The sequence below is a fragment of the Python bivittatus genome, unplaced genomic scaffold (genome assembly GCF_059951505.1).
Source record: "Python bivittatus isolate LINGU-HERP-01145 unplaced genomic scaffold, Pbiv_v1 ctg000580_np1212, whole genome shotgun sequence".
NCBI classification, from domain to species: Eukaryota; Metazoa; Chordata; class Lepidosauria; order Squamata; family Pythonidae; genus Python; species Python bivittatus.
In genome coordinates, this window is record NW_028277087.1 from 8,149,577 (window position 1) to 8,171,199 (window position 21,623).

Genomic DNA, 21,623 nt, shown 5'->3' on the forward strand with positions numbered 1-21,623 from the left:
GGCACCCAGCGTGGGGCTGAAGGGCCCCTGCCGAGCAGCATTCACAGGACGTCTGTGCAGTTCCCTGCTCTCCATAGAGCTCTGAAGCCCCGGGGTCAGGGGTGATGGGAGATGATCGATTTAGCTTTTTGAAAGACCCGTTCAACTCCACTGGGTCCCAACCTTTTGACAGCCGAAGCAAACGAGGGGAGGACATAGGCAGTCCCAAGAATGGGGGGCTTTGTGGCCCAAGAATTGATCAGGATGTGGGGAGCTGCTGGCGAGACAGTGCACAGCAGACTCCACTGATGGACAGCATTCTTCACCTTTGCAGCTACGACTCGTGGATTTTGGGTTGTCGTCTTGATGCATGAACCACTTTCTCTTGAGCTTCAGTTCATGGACAGATACCCTGACATTTTCCTGCACACAAATACTTGGGGGGGGTGTTACTGCATCACCCCCCTTCTTACTTGACCCCCACTATCAGGGAAAAAGGATTAAGTCAACAAAACACCTCAGAACTAAGTCAAGGTCAGTGACTTGTTACCAAATCTTTACTGGACACAAAGCAAGGGCCAACAGAATCAGGAGCTCAAATTAGTGACTGATGAAGATTCAATATTAACCAAGCTAATATCACTGAATTTGCATCAGGAAGGTACAGTGGTGTTTAAAAGTTGATGGGCCCTTTTGAATTCTCAGTAGTTCTGCGTAAATATGACCTTGAACATGATCTGTCTCTGCACAAGTCCTAAAACTAGATAAAGAGAACCAATTAAACAAACAAGAGACAAAAACATGATACTTGTACATTGATTTAATGAAAATGATCCAAAGCTATATATTTCTGTGTGGCAAAAGTATGTGAATCTTTGCTTTCAGTAACTGGTGTGCCCTCAGTGGGTAGCAATAACTGCAACCAAACGCTTCCGATAACTTGATCAGTCTTGCACGTGAGCTTGGAAGAATTTTAGCCTGTTCCTCCATACAGAACACCTTCAACTCAGGGATGCTGGTGGGCTTCCTCGCATGAACTGCCTGTTTCAGGTCCAGGACTTTGACTTGGCCATCCCAAACCATTAACGTTCTTCTGCCTTAACCATTCTTTGGTCATATGACTTGTGTATTTTGGGTCATTGTCTTGCTGCATGACCTACTTTCTCTTGAGCATCAGTTCACAGACAGATACCCTGACATTTTCCTGTAGAATTTGCTGGTACAATTCAGAATTCATAGTTCCATCAATGATGACAAGCCATCCTGGTCCAGAGGCAGCAAAGCAAGCCCAAACTATGATACTGCCACCACGTTTCACAGATGGGATAAGGTTCTTACGCTGGAATGCAGTGTTTGCTTTTTGCCAAACATAATGTGTTTCATTTAAGCCAAAAAATTCTATTTTGGTTTCATCCCTACATAGAATATTCTTCCAATGGCCTTCTGGCTTATCCATGTGGTCTTTTGTGAACTGTAGACAGGCATCAATGTTCTTTTTGGAGACCAGTGGCTTTCTCCTTGCAACCCTGCCATGCACACCTTTGTTTTCCTGATGGTGGTCTCATGAACACTGACATTCACCAACGCAAGAGAGGCCTTTAGTTCCTTAGACATTATCCTGGGCTTCTTTGAGACCTGCTGGAATATCACATGCCTTGCTCTTGGTGTGATCACTCCTGGGAAGGGTAACAGTGGTGTTGGATTGCCTCCATTGGTACTCGATCTGCCTGACAGTGGACTGGTAGAGTCCAAACTCTTTGGAAATAGTTTTGTAACCTTTTCCAGCCTGGTGAGCATCAACTGTTTTCCAAGGTCCTCAAAAATCTCCTTCGTTTGAGCCATGACACACTTCCACATACCTGTGTTGTGAAGATCAGACTTTGCTAGTGAATACCCATAATTGTTACTTAAATAAGGCAGGACCTCCCACTTTCACACCTGATTATCATCCCATTGCTTGAAGCACTTGATTTCAGTTTCCCCTTCAAATGAACTAATAATCCTATAGGTTCAACATACTTTTATTTATTTTATTTATTTATTTAATAGACTTGTCCCCGCCCATCTCCCCACAGTTTTGCCACAAAGAAATATGTAGCTTTGGATCCTTTTCCTCAATAACTAAATGAGCAAGTATAATGTTCTTGATTTATTTAATTGGGTTTTTATCAAGCTTGAGGACTTGTGTGGAGAACAGATCAGATTTTAGATCATATTTATGCAGAAATATTGACAATTCAAAAGGGTTCACAAATTGTAACTGAATTTGCCAATCAAACCTGATATAGACAAGTGGCAGGATTATCTTGCCCCCCCCCCCCCGATTGTATAACTGAAACAAGCACAACATTCAAGGGCTAAATTTGCTTGATGAGAAAGTGTCTGAAAACAAACTTAAATGCAGCTGTGAAGAAAGGAAACATGGGACTTATAGTCCTTTCTTGGTAATCCCATGACAACCTCTTGCAAGTTTATGGAGGGGGAGGGAAGAATACACTGTGAACCCTCTATCTATTTAGTAGTAAGCTTTCACTCTGGGACAAGGCCTTGCAACATCACGGACATCACAAGGTGCAAATTGCTTCTGACACATCTGTCAATAGCTCAGCAGGACACTCAACCGTCATGCACCCTTCCCGAATTTGTCCCGAATGAAGCTCAGCACCTTGATCAATAACAGGGACAATAAGGTTTGGGGGCAGGGGGCAATCAGGCCCTCAACCCTGCAGACAGCCAAGAAGGCACTTGGACAAAAAGCCACATTAAAGCAACAGCTTCCTAGTCATGAGGGTCAAGCAGTGTTGCCTCACCTCTGACCTTCTCCCACAGTCAGCGCATGCAACAACTGTCACCGAAGCAGCACCATCAGCCTGCATGGAAGGCAGTTAAGGGAAGCAGGATGGACACCATGGACAGAGTGGGTAGAGGTAATCCACACACACATACACAATATCAGAACCCAGGACTGTCCACTAACGCGAAATACAGGGAAATTCAGGATAGATTTAAAAATATCTCCTTATTCATCATTTCCAACCCAAGAGAGTATGAGAAAGGAACTACATAGAAGAGATTGGACTCCATCAAGAAAATAACTCAAAGGGAAACAGAAAGAGGACCCAATTTGGGGTGGGGAGAGAATCCAGCAAAATAAAGATTGAGTTTGAAAATGGGCCGGACTGCAGGACTGCATAGGGAAAATCTCCCCCCAAATTCCCCCAGTGCATCACTAAGGATGTTGGGAATTGCTCTATTGTAAGCGTCCTCCCTCCCAGTCCTATGGCTCAGAGTCGACTGAATGCAGCACATCCTGTGCTTCCCGGGACAGTCGCACGGCGGCTGCGGGTGGAGGCATTTGAAAAAAATCCCTATCTTGTTACTTCACACAACCCACTATGCTGAAACATGGGTGCCTACTTTTATGGCTTAGTCAGCACAGTTAGTTTACGGTTCAGAAGCAAGGAGTTCATGTGTTAAAGCACGGATCAGTTAATCAGAGTTTAGCACTTTGTATAAACCCTGCGGCTGCCAAGACCTTTGAATTCACAGCTACCAAATATGGCAACAGCCACCAATTTAGTTTTAAAATAGACAGGCCAAATTCATGGAGCACTGGGCTATTGCAGGTGGCTACTTCTGCTGGCTCTTTCCAATCAATCAACCGCCAGGATCACAGACAGCTTATTTTAAATACCAATGGCCAAGGAAGACCTGGATGCAGCTGACCAGTCCCTGTGAGAGGCCGTAGGATGCTAAATTCAGCAGGTTTTTGGCTTGGTCCAACAGGACTATTAAATACTTCTTGTCTGTTGCAACACTGTCAGATGCCAGTAAGACTCTCTTCTTGGGATCAAACCTGGATGCACTCTTACAGCAGAGGTATATTTTCTGTGGTATGTTGGGGTATAATGAATCAATGAAAGATTCATTGCCAGTAAGAACTACAGGCCCTAGTTGTGACCCTCCTTCTCAAGCCCACATCAAATGGATTATGAAGTCTAACCCTGGGGGATTATTTTCCTAGAACATCCAGGAATGCCAGCAGGGCCAGACTCAGAGGAGAAATTGAGGGCAGCAGGAACAGACAAACCATGTATTTGGAAGTACAGAGATCATGTTTATTACTGTTTAAAGTAGGGACAGGCACTTTGTGGCCAGCACCTGAGAATCCCCTTAGACATGCTGCCAAATTTCATAGGCACAACAGCTGAAAAATGCGGAGCAATTTCCTCTGGTTGTTAAATGGGAAACCCAATACAACAGTTGTATAAGCTATTTAAAACACATTCATACACCTCCCAAATGCCACTGTTAAGCTGTTGCCAACAGAAAGCAAGATCCGCTGAGTTTTTTTTAACAAGATCTACTGAAAAAGGATAGGAGGACATTACAGAAACATCAGCAACTGGATTGCTTTTACATTCAAACCCAATTGATCTCCCAGGCTGCTGCGTTACACACTTTTTCAGTCTCTTGCTCAAGACCTCAGTGTGAACAGTGAGGAGGCTCTTCTCTTCAATGTTCAGGTGCTTGAAACACTGGGTGTCATTATAACCATATTTTCCCCAAATCTGGGTGAAACGGAGAACCCCTCACCTGCAACATGGCCCACTCAGCACAGAAAAGAGTAAGGAATAGTAAGCGAAAAAGTAATCCTCATAATCCTAAAGGCAGAAGAAGAGAAAAGAAACCAACGCTATTCACTGTATGCCCAAATACCTTTCTATTCTCACAAACTCACTGCTTCCACCACACCCAAATGCCACTTCACACATTGCTTTTTGTTCACTAAACTTCTCATCTTTTTTTATCAATTCCATCCAACCACAACTTTCTCCCTCTATCTTCCCCTACCTCTCTACCCATTCACTTTCTTCATATCTGTGTTTTGGAGTTCAGATTTCATTCATTCTCTCTAAATGATCAAACCACCTCCACTTCTTTCATACTGGCCAATTTTCTATGCAATGCACAATCATTCAGCACCTCTTCATTCTTGACCCCCTCTCTTCTTGTTTTACTACACAACACTTCTTCAGTATCCACCTTTCAATGCATTCAAGTTTTCTGTTTCTCTGTTGTACCCAATTCTTTTTCATATAACCAAGTCCACAGAAACATATTTGTACGCACAGCCATTTTTTGATTCTTTCAACATTCATTTGCAGGAGGGCAGACATTACCCACTACCTTTCTATCTGTATTTGCACATCTTAAAATTCCTCAATCCATTTTCTTTAGCAAACATTCTCCCAAGGTACACAAATTCATCTGCTTTCCCAGATTTTTTAGCTGCATATATGCAACTTGCATTGGCCCACTCCATGTCTCCTATCAAACATAACTGCTTTAAATTTCAAATCCATACTTGGCGTTGCACTGTACAATCTAACTTCTGACTTAACACTCAGGGGGAGAAGCAGCTTCAGTAGCTGGAGTAAGTCCCAAATGTTTATCGAAAGCAACTAATTGGGTTTGAAGCACAAGCTTCTAGTTGCCCTTTTAAAATAGTCCTCCCAAATCCTAGCCCTGCACCCCTACAATCATGCTACGTAGGGATGTCACATTTTTTGCTTTATTAAAAAAAAATACAAAACAGTATTAACAGGTATACAGATGTACGTATACAAAGTCTACAGCTTTATTACTGTACAGTGTTACAAACAGAGAAGTGTTGCAGCCCGGAATGGCTGGGTTGGCCTCGGGGGGGGGGATCGGGGGGACTGTGTTCTAAGTGCTAAACCTCTTGAGAGAGGGAAGTCATTTTAAATCTTGCCTGTGGAGGAAGAGCAAAGGGCAGGCTCTAGTTGGTGACCAGCAAACATCAAAATGATAGCAGAAAGGGAAAAGAAGGAGATCAACAATCCTGTTGGTGCCCAGGGAACTTGAATTCTTGGAGGTTAGGGAGCATCTGAGCTCTCTAAGAATGACGGATGAATCAGTATTAATCCTGGTACAAGCTTGTAGTGCAAATATGTTCCTTTGGTTAAATAGGTCACCCGCTCACCCCAAGGATCTTCCTTCCCTAAAAACATTGCCTTTACTCTTATACCAAGTAAACACACGTATAGCTGAGGCAGAAGGTGGATTCAACCACTGTCTTTTTAATAACAAATCATGGGTTCTTAATGTTCTGCTTTGCCTGTGTCTGTCATATTTATTTATCTGCCACATCTATAAAACACACACTCATTGCAAACCAGCTGGCTGCGCTTGCTCTCTATTTCCATGGGAACTCTGGCAATGTTCACCCAGATTCCAAGGTGGGATTCACTGCCTAGACCTAATAGGAAAATGTATTTCCTAGCATTTTAAAATGCTCCCACCGGGCTTCAAAATGTGATATGCTCTGCAGGGAAGACCCTGCCCACTTTTTCCAGGAAAAGTGTTGACGGGTTTGTGCACCTTTTGGTTTCCAAATCCACATGGGGCTTAAGATGCACTAGGAAGGCTCTGCCCCAGTGCTGTCAAAAGAGAGACGTACAGTTTCTCATCTTCCACCAGACAGGATTTGCATACCCCCAATTTGAAGGGCAGGTGGTCTATGGGTTGGGTCCTAGCTGCTGTGACACATCATCTTCACCAACTGTCATGTTGGGAAGGATTGAGCCCAAAGGGGGCCCTTGCACAGACATGCCCAAAACACATAGCCCTTCAAGGGACAAGTACAGGCAGGTCACTGCTGGGAATTGGTCACTCACACAGCACCCAATATCCCTAACTAGACTTTTTTTTAAAGGCTTGTTAGACCACTGGCACAGATACCCAACACACACCGTATAATACATCGCTTCAAGCCAAACCCCTCCCGAGTGATGTCTTTCACAAACTCCAGCAATGGGCTTTGGACTCCTGGAACAAGGGGAATAAAGAGTGCTCCTCAGATGCCTGTTGAATAAAAAAAGAAGGCCTTTGACAAAACAAAAGGACCATGGAAAGAACTAGCCATTGTTTAGTGGAAATGTCAATTGCCTACACTCTTCCTTCACAACCAGGGTTGCTTAATGTCTACAAAGCTCTTCAGCTAACCCACCAAATGACCATTGTCTTTGGCGAGACAATGGGTAAGGGGGGCTGCTCCCCAGCTCAGAGGCACAGAAAAGTCTGTATTGTATTAGGAGGGTTCTTGCACATTAGCACTGCTCTGTGAGAAAACACCCAAGGCAGGCTTGAGAGCTCTCCGCAGGGCAATAGAACTTATTCCATACATTTATATTTAACAACTCAGTGGCCAAATCAAGAGACTTTGTACAGTACTGCTCAACTGGCAACTACAAAATGCCATTTGGGAAGGAAAAAAACCACTGGAAGGACATACTACAAAATATTCAAGTTTAACCAGAAGGAGAATTTGGGAACATGTTATGAATTTTTCCCATCACCTCTCCCTCCCGGTTTGAGTAAGAGCCCTTTGAAAATGTGTTCAGCGCTGAACACAATCTTGCCTCTTCCTCCTTGACACAGAAAACAGAATCTAGCCTCAAGCCAGAAAGGGCACAAGTCCCACCCCAAGCCGAAGGCGGCAGCAGCAGCAGCTAGCTTGAAAAACTCCTGAGCAAGGAGGAACACAGGGTCGGTTGGCAGTTTACCGCCCTCAGCAGTTTCAATGAAATGCTACCAGCAATCCAGACCAAGCCATCTGGATTGTTTCCTGCAGTTTGGTACCAGCTGTCACCTGGGACGGTCTCTGCTCTCTGACAGCCAAGATACAAGCAGGAAGTGCCCCTGGAGCCATGCCCCAAGGCCTGAAATCCCTCATGTTCTACAGCTTTATTTTTCTGCCAATATCCTCCTCCACAATGCACACATATCCTTTTCCTGGTCCTATGGTCCAGTACAGCTTCTTGAGCCAGGATTCCTCCCAAATGTGCAATTCTGCTCCTAGCTTCTCTTCCTAACCCGAAACCACAATCACTTCATCATCTCTTCTGCTTGCTTCCCTGCCAGACCAGGCGACATGACCACCTTCTCTGCCATTCCTGCAGCCCAAGGCAAACTGCAAGACCCCAAATTAAATCAGAAATGTAAATTAAAAGCTAGCTTTTAAAGTCCATAAATAGGACAGGGGAAGAGGGAATAGTGGAACTCAGTGCCTCTTGAAGTTATTCCAGTCTTCTACGATAAGTCTATCTCCAATCCTTTCTCCACCATGGGGATGGCTGACCTTTGTGGGTCACAATGCATTTCACCTTGACCACAATGCCTGGAGTGTAGACACTGCCTGTCGCTTTGCCAGCAGAAGGAGCTGCTTGCTCCCAATTCCTCAGGACACCTGTGAACCGAGAGGGGAAAGTCTGGGAAGGGTCTGCTGCTGGCTACGAGTGTGTCTCTGTAGGCTTTATTATTGCACCGTGACAAAAAATGCAAAGGAGAACAGCAGCATGGAGGCAGGTCATCGCTTCACTTTTGCATCTTCCTTGATCTTCCAGATCATCAGCTCCATACAGGCTCGGGCATCCTCACTGGAGTCATGACCTTCCACTGTTAGCAACCAGAAAAATAAGAAGCCATTTATTCACTTATTTAATGGGTTTATAGGGCCGCCTGACTCAAATGGTGGGACTTTGGGCGGCATACGGCAGAAAGCAAGCAAAAACCCAAAAATAACCACATAACATTAAAAAGCACAATCAATATATATATAATAGCAACCAAATACAATAATAAAAGAAGCAAAGGGGGACTCTGCTCAACTGGACTCAAATATCTGGGGAAAAAGGCAAGTCTTAACAACTTTCCTAAAGGCAAGCAGAGTTGGGGTCTGCTGTATTGGGGGGGGGGGATTAGCTATTACCCTGGGGTGACCAGTTGTCTCCAAGTTAAGAAGACTGACACATTGGGTAGATTTTTAAAAGATGCAGATCAGATGCCATAAAATCAGCTACCATATATACGCATGAATAAGCCAAGAATTTTAGGTGCCAAAATACACCCAAAAATTGGGTTTGGGTTTCCCAGTGGTAGGGTTTTCCCTCAACCTTTTTAAAGTATCTGTATATCCCATATATACTCGCAGATAAGCCCCTCTGAGGGTAAGCAGACCCTCAAATTTTTAACCAAAATACCATGAAAAATGCACCCCCCATGGATAAGCCAATTGTGAAAATTAAAACATACAAAAATTCTGAGGGTCGGCTTATCCATGGGTGGGCTTACCTGCAAGTATGTACGGTAGCTATACAGGTGAATCTTTATTTGCCCAGAACTTATATTTGTATTTAATTTGCAATGTTTCTGAAATTCTACATTTAGGAAGATTAAATGGTTTTTTGAAAAACTCATCATCTCTACTGGCAAAATAGAGTTATGCACAGGTATTTGCATGTATACGAGAGAGAGAGAGAAGGAGAGGGAGGGAGAGGGAGAGGGAGAGGGAGAGAGAGAGAGAGAGAGAGAGAGAGAGAACAGAATTCCTGTTTGAACAGCAGCAAGGCTGTTTTGGGGGGAACCTTGGGCTGGCGCGCAGGCTGCAGATCTTTGTGGACCAGCGAGTCCTAACGACAGTGACTCACACCTCTGGTTAGAACCCCACAACTTGCTCTCTGAAGCCCACTCAGACACTGCAGACGTTGTTCACAATGCAGCAGACAGTATGCTCAACTGGAATGAAGAAGTTTAGAAATGCAACACTTAATACTCTGACTGCTGCATTGGCTAGCAATTGGTTTTGGAGCCCAAAACGGGGGGTCCAATCTATGAAGCCCTGGGTAGCTCAGCAGTGCACTTACAGAACCGTTTCTTCCGAATTCCTGCCCTGCCCTGTGCGTTCTGCCCAAATGGAAGGCTGAGGTTCCCCACCCTATCTGACGAGGGTAGGGACCCAGATATGCGCCTTCTTGGTGACTGCCCCCACTGGACGCCTCCTGGGGTGCATAAAGCCCTCAACCTTTTAGAAAGTGTCAAAAAGCATTTGGTGGATGATACTGGACTGCCTTTTTCTTAAGTTTTGATCTGACTTGGTTTCATTTTTCTTGGTTGGGTTGTTTATGTAGGGTTGTTTTCAGATATGTGTTTTTATAGTTGCTGTAATTTCCCTTGAGTCTCAGAAGTAGACAGTATATAAATAATTTCATAAATTGATAATATATGAATAGGCCCTCTCCCTCCTTAGTTTGGCCTATTACTGTGTTCATTCTCAGTTTCATCACATTTTCATCTGCAGATTAAGTCCTTCCAACCTGACTCTCAGTGTGCAGTAGGCAGAGCACTCTCTATTTTTTTATAATCATCATCGTTACATTTTTATCCGTATTTTTTGGTTTGCTTGTGTTAATAAGCATGCCAACTTGTTACTGTCCCTGAGAAACAAACCTCTACATTAGAAGGGAGTTTTCATTTGAACCCACAAGGTAATATTTACCATAACATGATGGAAAAGAGGACAATAATTTAGGCAGAGGGTGAAGTAGAATAAAGGGCAATTAGAAGTCAAACTAGAGTCCACAACAGGTCGTGCGCATTGGTCCCCAAATGTCTCCCCACTCCCCTCACATACACACTCATACCTGGCCCAAAGTCTTACCACTATCCTGAATGATGCGCTTGAGGTAATCCGCCATCAAGGTACGCAATGCCCGCTTGTAAGGCAAACCCAGGCGGTGCGGGAAGACAACTGCCGTGTCTACCACCATGCAGTGGATAAGCTAGCAAGGGAAGGAAGAAGGCATCTCCAGTTGGATTCTTTTCTATACGCTTTCTTTCCTTTTTGGCTTTTAATGAAGAGTACTTAATTAAGTACAAGAATATGTGTTACGAAGAAGTGCATCTTAAAAAAAAACTACGAGAGAAGACAAGGGGTTTGAAGGGGGGTTTATCCATAAACTAGCAATGTCCATCAGTCTGGGGGAAGGGTGTGCATAGGGCGTGTGTGCATTTCTGTGCAACGTTTACCTTTAGTGCAAACAAGTCGCTTTCTAAACTGTGTCCTATTAGGATAGTGTCTGTGCTGAACATACTCAAGAGAACGGCCTGAACATCCCGAAGAGTTATGGACACATCTTCCAGATCTTCCTCGGTCACACCCGAAAACCTGACAAGGAAAGATTGGTGTCATCAGTGGTTTTCTTCTGCTGGTTTTCAGACGTACCATTACCACCCATCACACGTGCAATTTTAGGCTAAGAGTAACTCCTGCTCAGAGAATCTCCTCCCTTTTCCTTTCTGCACAAGATCTCTTGACTGCATGGGCAGAGCCAAATGGACCCAGGTCTCTTTTTGGCAGCCCTCTGACAATGATGGCTGAAGACAGAAGGAATACTTCCCCATTTGGCATTGGGAAATAGATAAAAACTAGCGTAAGTGGTAAAATAGGCACAACACAAAAGACAACTTCCCCCTCAAATCCAGCACCACCCATAGGTGTCACATAGCCCTCAGACGTCTCCCCAATATTAAATGTTTGTGAACGTGGCCACAAAAAGAGTGCCCACCCCTGTCTCATTGGAAAGAATGAAGTTCAGAGTGATAACTCAGAAAGAAACACGAAAAGCAGGTTCCTCCAGAGGAGAAATACTTGGCTCATTTCTTGGGGCAACGTGATCTAGACAGATCAATGGTTTGGGAGTGCAAACTTTCTGAATCAATTTTTCTGGTTCACAAATCAATGATAATAGAGAACAAGAAAATGAATCTGAAATGCAAGAATAAATAATGATCTCCTGCTGAAACTCTGGAAAGAAAGCCACATGGAGGAAGTTAGGCTAGCCTAGATGGATGGGGCTGACTCAGCAGAAGGCAACTCTAAAGACGCTGATGCTTAGCAGATACTCCAGCCACTCAGCTGCCGTCATCCCCAAATGCACAAGCTTTTCTTTATGTAGCTTATCCTCATGCTTTTTCACACTTTGCAGCCCCTCACCGAGTGTTGTAATCCACAACTTTGTAGTCTGGTTTGACAAAGGTATCATAGACCACTATCAGGTCTGAGTTGATCACAGTGACTCGCGTCAGCTCTAAACCTTGCTTAGTGTAACACTGCAGAAGACAAGATACAAGAGACACAAAGAAAGCATGTTTTAGAAAGTGTTCCTGACAGTTGTTGGGCAACTATAGCCATTTATCAGACCCCAGCCAATTTTGCAGCCAAACAGAAAGATGTGTAAAAGAATCAGGGGAAAAAAATATTCAGAAATTTGTCTAGTACTTCATGAGTGGGACTTCGTGTGCCTTGATTATTTTACTGCATTTCTTCCAAGCAGTTCAGAAATTGTAATTGGTACCTCCCGCTCTATATTTCATCTCTATAGTAACTCTCAGAGCTGGAGTTAAATCTAGTAATAATGATCAGTCCAAGGTCACTCTGCTCTGATACCCCCCAACCTGATGTTCTCCAGACATACTGAATCTGCAATTCTCAAAATTCCAACCAGCACAGCTATGCTGATGGGAACACTGGAGGATGCAGCGTCAACAAACCTAAAGGGCACTAGCTTGGGGAAGGGGACATAACAGGTACATTTGTGCCTTGGTCCCTCTCAATGATGCTCAAACTAGAATAGAAAAAAAAGCTCAGTTCTGCACACACACAAATAAATTATGGAAATGCAATGAAATGTTGGTTTAGACTTCTAGATTCTTCCCTCTTCCAGAATGTACCATCTTATTCCACCTTCCCTGAAACCTCTCCCTGAACCTCAGGCAGGCAACCTTTGGTGGCCAGTGAGCATACTCAGTCTTCCTAACTGTTTTCTTCTGGGACTGCCTTCTCACCATTTTTCCAGTTGAGTATTTTTCTACTCCTACAATGCACATAAAAAACAGGCAGAGCTTTGATCATGCCACCGTGGCCACCATCCTGACTTTTTAGACTATGCCCTGGTTTACATCCTTGCTGATTGCTTCCTCTTGAATCTCAACAGCCCTGTTCTACTAAGACAGCCCTTTCTATGTTACTCAAGCTCTCTATTAAATATGCATAACGGTGTCAAAGTTGTTTCCATTCAGATATACTGGGCTGTCTGAGCATAGAATTTAAATACACATTCCCGATGAAATATGAAATCCTTAACATCATTCTAAATGCACAACAACCTACCATTTCACAATCTAAGGCGTAGATGCCAGGATGGCCATCTGCACTAGGCAACTTTTCAAACGTCTTCACAAAACCTTCCAGATTTTCCTTCCGGCCATCGTGGACATGTTGCTTAAGATGAGAGCGAGGGAGAATTAAAGAGGTGTTAAAACTATCCCTGGAGAAAGGACCAAGACGTCTCCAATCTTGCCCACCTTTAGTAACAGGTCAGTAGTCTCACAAAATGCCAACTTGAGCAACACAATATTGGAATTAGACGTTCCCTTTTTATGGTGGATGGAGGGAAGCCTGAAAACTGACTTGCTCTATGACAGAGAATCCAAAGATCAGTAACAATCACAAGAGTGGAAGAGAATACGCTCATTTTCAGTTACAGAATTTTTAAAAACCTGGTGGAAGTTCTCAAGAATGTTCAAGAGAACAACAAAGAACGTAAGAAGCATATCTGGACAGTATTTTTTTCAAACAGCAAAACTATGATGTCTCAGGGGAGAAAGGGAAATATTCTACATCTACTGTAGAAAAGGAACGTTTGTAGTAGGCCTAACATTCAATTTTCCTTACAGTGGAAAAAGGTATCTTGAAAGCAGGGATGTATCAAAACAGCCCCCAAGAGAGTGAGTTTTGAGCACAAAACATTTTACACACTCCTAGAGAGATGTGGACTAAAATCTCTGGAGAGAGGAAAAAGTTCTGACCCCCTTTAGTTTCCTCAGAGTTCACATCAGTTTCTATGTACCTCTAGATGCACTGAGCTACAGTCTCTCTCACTGATGGTTGAGAAGCCCACATTCTCAAGGACTGTAGATGCCTCAGGCCTGTACAGAATTACCTCCTTCTTCCACCACTAGGTTCCCTTCTTCTCTGTCATGGAAGGTCCTGTCACCATACTGTGACCAGTGTTACTATGTAATTATCATATACTCTGATTTATAGCTACCGGGGGGCATGCATGTCACAAGATGAACATGTCAGCAGCCTGAAGCAGCTGAAAAAAAAGCACACACAATCCTAGGCTGCATCAACAGAAGCCTGGTGTCAAGATCAAAAAAAGTCTTTGTTCAGATCACACTTAGAACACCGTGTCCACATTTTAGGAAGGGGTTTGTTACACTGGAATGTGTTCAGAGGAGAGGAACCAAGATGATAAGAGGCCTGGAAGGAAAAAGGTATTGGGTATGCCTTGCTTAGAGAAGAAAAAAACTGCAGAAAGACGTGATAGCTGCCTTCAAAGGCTGTTGTGTATAACATGGGGTAGCACTGATCCAAGAAAGAAGACAAGAAACAATGGATTTAAATAACTAGAAAGTCGATTTTGGTTAGTCATCGAGAAAATTTCCCAAATGTTAAGAGCTGTTCCACAATAGAACAGACTGCCTCAGGGGGTGGTGGGGCAGCTTTCACCGGAGGTGTTTGAACAGAGGCTGAACAGTCATCTGTTGGAGATGCTACAGTAGTGGGTTCCTGCACTGAGCACGTGGTTGGACTAGATCAGGGTTCCTCAACCTTGGCAACTTTAAAACATGGCTGGCTGGGGAATTCTGGGAGTTGAAGTCCACACATCTTAAAGCTGCCAAGGTTGAGGAACCCTGGACTAGATGATCTCAAAGATCCCTTCCAGACCTTACATTCTATGATTCTTTGATCTCCACCCCCCCATTTGGGGAAGGTGCTAACTTGATTGAGATTGAAGCATTGTTCTCAGTAACCAGGGCCTCATTCTGATCTTTCACCTCACATGGAAGCTCTTACAGAAAAGTCATGGTGATCAGCCTGCTGAAGGTTAACAAGTCACAGTGGATGAATGGATGAAATTAACATTCGCAGCAGAAGAGCAGGGAATAATGTTTATACAACAGTACAATCCAATTGTTTCTGTCAACCCAGTATGTTTGAACAGAATGGGTGTGCTCCAGCTCCTCTCCATTAAATGCTGCCATCTTGTGGGACTGAGGGAGCGCGCCTTCTCTGTCACTGCCCCTGTTCTCTGGAATAGCGTCCCCAAAGAGATGCAAATGGCACCCACTCTCCTGGGGTCCTGGAAAGCCCTTAAACCCTGGCTCCGCTCCCAGGCCTGGGTTCAATGTGTTTATTGATGCATTTGTGGGGCCCTGTTGTATCTGAACAGTTGACATTCTGATGATTTTAATCTGGGCCACCTGTTTGTGTGTTTGTTTTCATTGTTTGCTGGATTTTGTAGGCCACCCAGAGTCTAAAGGATTGGACAGCTATAACAAATTTAATAATAAATTAAACAATGTTTTTGTCCTATTACTACAGAGAATGGCTAAGCTGGAAGGGGCCATCGTTTTTCAAGCCAAAGCATGGATTGAAAAGCATCTCCCCAGCATCTTCAATGAAGCAGAGATCAAAGTAGCAGAACTGCAAATATACTTAGAGAGAAGATGGTCCACGTCACCTTGTACTCATGATTTGATCTAACATGGTTACATACTTTTGCAACTTGGCATCCGAGTGAACCCACAGCTCCTGAACAGCAGCTATAATGTGTTTCCCAGCCACCTGGAACTGGAAAAAAAAAAAGAGAGAGAGAGAGAAATGCTGAGTGGGAAATCATCACGATACACATCAGCACCAGTCAAAGGTTAAGCAAAGACTAGTCTGGGTGAGATAGTCTTGATTTTAGTACTTATACAATGCCTTTCTATCAAACTACTTGGGGAGGGTTATGGTTTAAAATTATCACTTATAATGATGATGTAGGCTAGAAAACATGCTAAGGAAGAAGAAAGCAAACAGTAGTATGAACATCTGCATAATGAACACAGAAAGCTAAAGTAGACTTATTTACTTCTGAAATATTTCTAAGCCATATCATTTAAACAATTTGTAAAAGGATTACAGGCTAGTTTTCAGGGGAGTGGAGTCCTATGACAATTGATCCCAGCTAAGGTTGGGATTGTGTGTTTATTGTGTTATATATAATTGTGTTTATTGTCTTCCATTTGTGTCCCTATGATTCTTACTTAAGACAACCACCACCCCACATGGTATACAGTGCTATGAATGAATATTTACTCATTTGGGATTTTTTTTTAACATTTACATATCTTTGCTACTGAATATTAGAGGCCCTACTGATATATAAACAAAACCTGAGGGAACAAATAATGCCAAAATGGGATGTTCCTCTCATTTTTTCATGAAGTCCTCCAACATGCAATGTGACGATGTGAAATTAATATTAGGGAATGGATGAACTCATGGCCATGAGCAGAGATCTAAAACCTATTTGTCCAAGCTCTCAGAGAAACTCGCAAAATGCCAATAAGGTTCCTCGTGAGGATAAAAATCAACGTTGTGCACTTTGAGTTCCTTTGGAGAAAGAATATACTTTTGAAAAGGAATGAAAACCATTACCCCTTTGCTTGCGCAATCTCCCCCAGTGATGGATGCACTCTTCTTTACGGACACAATTTCCAGAGGGTGTCACCATGTACTGTGTGCCACACCGACAGCAAACTCTGCAAGTGCCTTAAAGTAGAAAAAGAAGGGGTGTATATAAATATTGATATTTTTTTTTTGCTTTCTCTTGGTCCAACACTTTTTTTTTTCATTTTTCTATTTTCTCCCAACAAGATGTACTGACCCAGTTGACTGGGAGGAGTTGACCAGAGCAGGAGCCCCCCAACCCATCTGCAGGGCACCTGATTGTATGAAGTGGTATCTGAAGAGCCAATGGCTATTTTCTCTCATCTCTGAACTGTTTCTAACCAATTTTCAAAGGGGAAAACGTGGCATTTGTTGTTTTTTTCCAACTGACCACCCCAGCAAAAACGCAAGTCTTCCATTAGACAAACTGTTATGAGATTCAACTGCTTGCCACCTTGTGGTATAAGGAAAAATTGCATCACAGACTGAGAAGTAAAAATGAAGTAGTTCAGACAGACAAAGCACATTTTTAGCATCAACACCCACATTCATTCTGGAGAGAAGGTTTGTTTCTCATGGCAGAAGGAATTTGCAATAATTCAGGTGAGGAAGACCTAGTTGGCATTACCTAAGTCAGGGTATCCCTAAAACAAAGCATCTACCCAAAAGACTGAAATGTCATCTTTGAAAACATGACAGTTCTCTGTTTTGTCCCTGCAGAGTGTACAGACTGAAGCCCCAGAGCTGCATGTGGCCCCTAAAAGCCCTGGCAATGGCTCCTAGGTCACTGTAATTGCCACAATAGTGTGTTTAATACATTGGTGTATTTAATCGATTAGTTTCTGATTTTTTGTTCTGACCGTGCTTACTATTAAGAGTGTACCTGCCAGCTTATCATTCCAACACCAACATCATCCCCCTTACCTAAATTTGGGTGTCTGTGCTATAATGCTAGGCCTGATCATATATGCTCCCCAACAGCTGGAGAATCCTGTCTGATACAGCTGAAACTAACACCTCTACCACCACCACCAAAAAAACAACAACAAAAAACAGTTTGGCTTTTCCCAAGTTTAGGCAACTCACCCTCACTTTTCTCCAATCTGATGGCATGAACACAGGAAACTGCTTTAGATCTGGTGACAGGATCTGTTCACCTAGTCTAGTACATCTGCTATTATGACTGACAGCAGCTTTCTGTGATCTCTGGGAGAAGTCTTTTCTCTCCGTCGCTACTTCAGCTTTTTAAAGTGGAGTAGCTGCAACCTTAGCTGGGCCCCTGAGCCTCCATTAGATGGGTCTGCTTCCAAGATGCTAACACAAGCCTGGAAGGTCTTCTGTGGTAATCAATCTATCAGTCTTTGAGGTGGCTTTTTATGATTGCATCACACACAGACCACTACTTCTGAAATTTGACCTTGGTCAAAGCACACCACAGATCACCAACCTCTTCTTCACCACTTCATATGCCTGCACCTCTGGGATCCCCAAGCCATTAAAGAGGACCCCTGCAGGGTTAGTCTAAACACCTTGGAGCCCAGGCAGGGTGGCAAACCTACAAACAGGGCAGCCATTGGTAATCTTCTCCTGCTTTTCCTCCTATGTATTCAAACCAACATACTTTATCATTAGGTCCAGAGGATTTGAGCATACACACAACACTTCAGCACAAGACTCCAAGGGACTCCAATGGACACCACCACATGTTCGCCACTGGCACCACTCTGCATTTCTCAATCATATTTGGGGCAAAGGGGAGCTCTGAACACACTGCTCATCCCAGTTCAGTGCTGCAGACAGCAGGTACCTAATTCTGCATGAACTCATTTAGTATGGCCTGCTGTTATAGAAGTGACAAACGAGAAAGGATTAAAATATTCTCACAGCTTAGCACAGGAAGCGATGGCCTACATGCAAAAATAAAAGAATACGTACAAAATATGTTTAAAACTCATCAAGATCCCATCCATAAGTAGTCCATGTAGATGTCTGTCTTGAAAGGAGTAATCTGGCTGGAGGGTTCCTTTTCTCACCTCCCTTTTTCTTCCCATTGAACAGAATATCTGAATGGTTCTCAGAGCGCAACAGTCAAGTCAGAAACTCTCCGGTCCAGCAGAACTCACCATCAGTCAATTTCTTCTCTTCCGTGGCAAAGACAACAGCACGGCCAGGTCTCTCGGGACACGGTAAAGGATAGCCATGCTCCTTCAGCTCATCCTCGGTCAGCACATATTCTTTGAACCTTCGGTATAAGGTAGCCCCTGAGAATGACAAAGGCTAGGAAACATTTATCTAGCCATTTTCTCTAGCTATTTTCAAACCAAATGCCATCTCCGCACATAGAAATATTCAGGACGGCTTATACGGCAACAAAAAGGTAATTACAGATAAAGTGCTGAGAAAAGGTGCCAGGCAGTTCTTTCTGCAGAGGCCATTATGAACATAAGAACAATCCTGCTGGACCAGGCCAAGTCCTGTGCTAGTTCAGCATTTTGTTTCTTACATTGGCCAGTTCCTCTGGGGTGACAGAGACATACCCCTCTCGTAACCTTGTTCCCCCATTACAGGTATGCTCTTCCTTAGACAGAAATAACACTAAGCCTGACAGATCTGTCCTCCATGAATTTAAAGCTATGCAAATCTGTGGCCATCCCTGCATCTTTTTGCTTCAACAACTACTACAAAGAATCCCAGATTAATTGTGTACTATAGGAAGAAGTATTTTCTTTGTCTAGTCTAAATTTCCTTCCAATTAGTTTCACTGCATGACCCCTGGCCCTGACCCCTTGAGAGAAGAAAAAGATCTTCATGTCCATTTTCTTCATGACATGCTAGATTTTAAATACCTTGAACATTTTTTCCTGCAATCACCTTTCTCTGTATTCTAACTTTTTCTTGTAAGAAAGGTGTTCAAGGCTTCGGGTTGTTCAATCTGTTTCCTAATGATCCATAGCATAGAATTTGCCTTTTTCATAACAGCTGCACAGTTAACACCACTGAGTTATCTACTATGATAGTGTTTCTCAACCTTGGCAGCTTTAGGATGTGTGGACTTCAACTCCCAGAATTCCCCAATTCTGGAAATTGAAGTCCACACATCTTCAATTTGCCAAGGTTGTACAGTTGAGAAACACTGTACTATGACCTGGACTTTTTTCTTGCTTAGTTATAAACAGCTTAGACCCCATCAACATATATGTGATGTTAGGATTCTATACCTAACCTTCACTGTTTTACACACGCCATTCTGTAAGTGAGGGATCATGAACAAGTTCTTTTGCTGATACTCACCAATTGGGGCAAATGGCAATTTCTCATTAACACTAATAAGCAACTGCCTTCTTGAAATAAGCATTCCCCTCTCTCAGCAAGACAGAACACATTTGCAAAGGCATCAAAGCTTAGGACCATGCAACTTGAAGGATTATTTTTCCCCACACAGACCTGGAATACTTATCGAGCATTTACATGCTTGATAAAAAAAAGCAACTTGTTTGGCTTCAAAGCTAGTGCTTTACCCACTTACACAGATTAGATCACTTACACTTTCTGCAGTGTACTGTGGATGTTATTAACTGGGCAATAGCCTTAGTTCAGGGTAATTATACTTTTATCATGAAATGCTCTCTGTACAGAGCAAATCCGGTCAAGCTGAAGGGGGACATTTAGAAAGAATCACAGGTAACATGCATCAACAGGGCTCTGAAAACTGACTTCAGCCCATTCTTCTCTACTGTTTTTCTGTGTTCTTTACAGTTTTAAATAGCTCTGAATTGGCTTTCAAGACTGATGCTATCAGTTCTCTGATGCTGGGGAACAGTCATGCTAGTCTTAAAATCAATTTGAAGGTCTTTAAAACAGACAGAAAGGAATAAAATTACACCACCACCAGAGTCATTGTGTGCATGACAAAAAAGGGAACATACCTGTCAGGTCTTCTAGCCGTAGGCTTGTAGAACGATTAAGTGTATAACTGGTCCTCGCTGCCAGTTTCCCTCCTAGCATAGCTTCATGAGAAACCACTTTCCTGTTGCTAGTCTCTGGAAGAAAAAGCCAGACACCGAACAAGAACGTCAGCAAACTTCCTGGGTCAACCACAAATAAAGTTTTTGAGTGTATGAAAGTGCTACACAGGTCTCCACTCGCTGACTCCTTTAAAAGTCAAGACCCACATGTTCAAAAATAAGTGATAAAAGAAACTATAATTATTTTAGGGTTAGCATCATATACCTCCTTTGCCAATGTGCTAAATGTATAAATAACATTTGTAATAGCAGCCATTTGTAAGTAAGAATGGGACTGACACAGGGCACAACACTGCAGTACAACCAGCTAACAGTATGTGTTTGTACAGATGTTATTCAGCTGATGGAGAGCTGGACCATATGCTGAAAGCTTTGCCCACAGAATTATACCTTTTGGCTTGGTAGGCAGCCCTTCCCCCATTCTGCTGTGCAAATCTGCAGTCTGTTGTGTTACACAGATACTACAAATGGCTTGAAATGGAGGTTTTAGAGTATGGGGAAAGAATACAATGAAGTGTAAAGTAGCAGAGAAGCTTCAGTCTGCAAGTGAGAAGCAAAGTATCAGTACGTACTCTGAACATCCTGAGAAGGGCTGGGCAACAGAGTCCTCAGCTTCTTCAAAGTGTTCACTGCCACATTCAGATAGATGTTGCGGCTAGTGCTGCGCTCATACACCACCTTCTCCTCAGCAAGAGCCTGTGAACAGCATTCACACCATCAGCATTTTTGAGTTTTAATATACAAGGTGAAGCTGGCAAGGCAGGAAGTAGCAATTCCAAGACTAGAGAGAACCATTAGGTTAACATACATCAGATGGCTTCCAGCGCCACCAGGAAAATGGTCAAATATCCACTGACTAGGAAAAGCAGAGGGAAAAGCCTAGCATGTAATCCCCGGTACACGGACTTACATGCAGGCCTTGTTTTCTGCATACCACGGTAGACAAATTTACACTAGACCAATCTTCCCTAGTGTGTCTGTGAGCCTTCTGCCAAAGAAGCTACGTCTTGAATAAGGGATTAAGTTGTCTGGACAGCTGTCCTAGGTGTGAAACCTTACATTAGGGGAAAGACTGGTATCTCTCCAGACTGCAGAGGTTTACTAGCAGCCCAATTCTGGACCCCAAATTAGACCTACCTGTTTCCAGCTAGAAACCTAACCCCGGTCAGTTAGGTATGTAGTTCCACCTGGGG

The 21,623-nt window shown here is 43.3% G+C and overlaps 1 protein-coding gene across 1 annotated transcript in view; it reads right to left on the bottom strand.

The window, feature by feature from the left end:
• Positions 1-2,289: 2,289 nt before the first annotated feature.
• The window catches only part of REXO1 (RNA exonuclease 1 homolog), a 35,995-nt gene continuing 16,661 nt past the window's right edge, over positions 2,290-21,623 (bottom strand). The window contains exons 7-16 of the mRNA XM_088149500.1: positions 21,003-21,126; positions 20,332-20,445; positions 18,529-18,666; positions 16,394-16,507; positions 15,468-15,541; positions 13,013-13,123; positions 11,837-11,952; positions 10,870-11,008; positions 10,502-10,622; positions 2,290-8,460 (exon numbers count right to left, since the gene is read on the bottom strand). Of these exons, the coding sequence (XP_088005626.1) occupies positions 8,372-8,460; positions 10,502-10,622; positions 10,870-11,008; positions 11,837-11,952; positions 13,013-13,123; positions 15,468-15,541; positions 16,394-16,507; positions 18,529-18,666; positions 20,332-20,445; positions 21,003-21,126 (1,140 nt within the window). The 3' untranslated portion in view covers positions 2,290-8,371. The remainder of the gene's footprint in view (positions 8,461-10,501; positions 10,623-10,869; positions 11,009-11,836; positions 11,953-13,012; positions 13,124-15,467; positions 15,542-16,393; positions 16,508-18,528; positions 18,667-20,331; positions 20,446-21,002; positions 21,127-21,623) is intronic.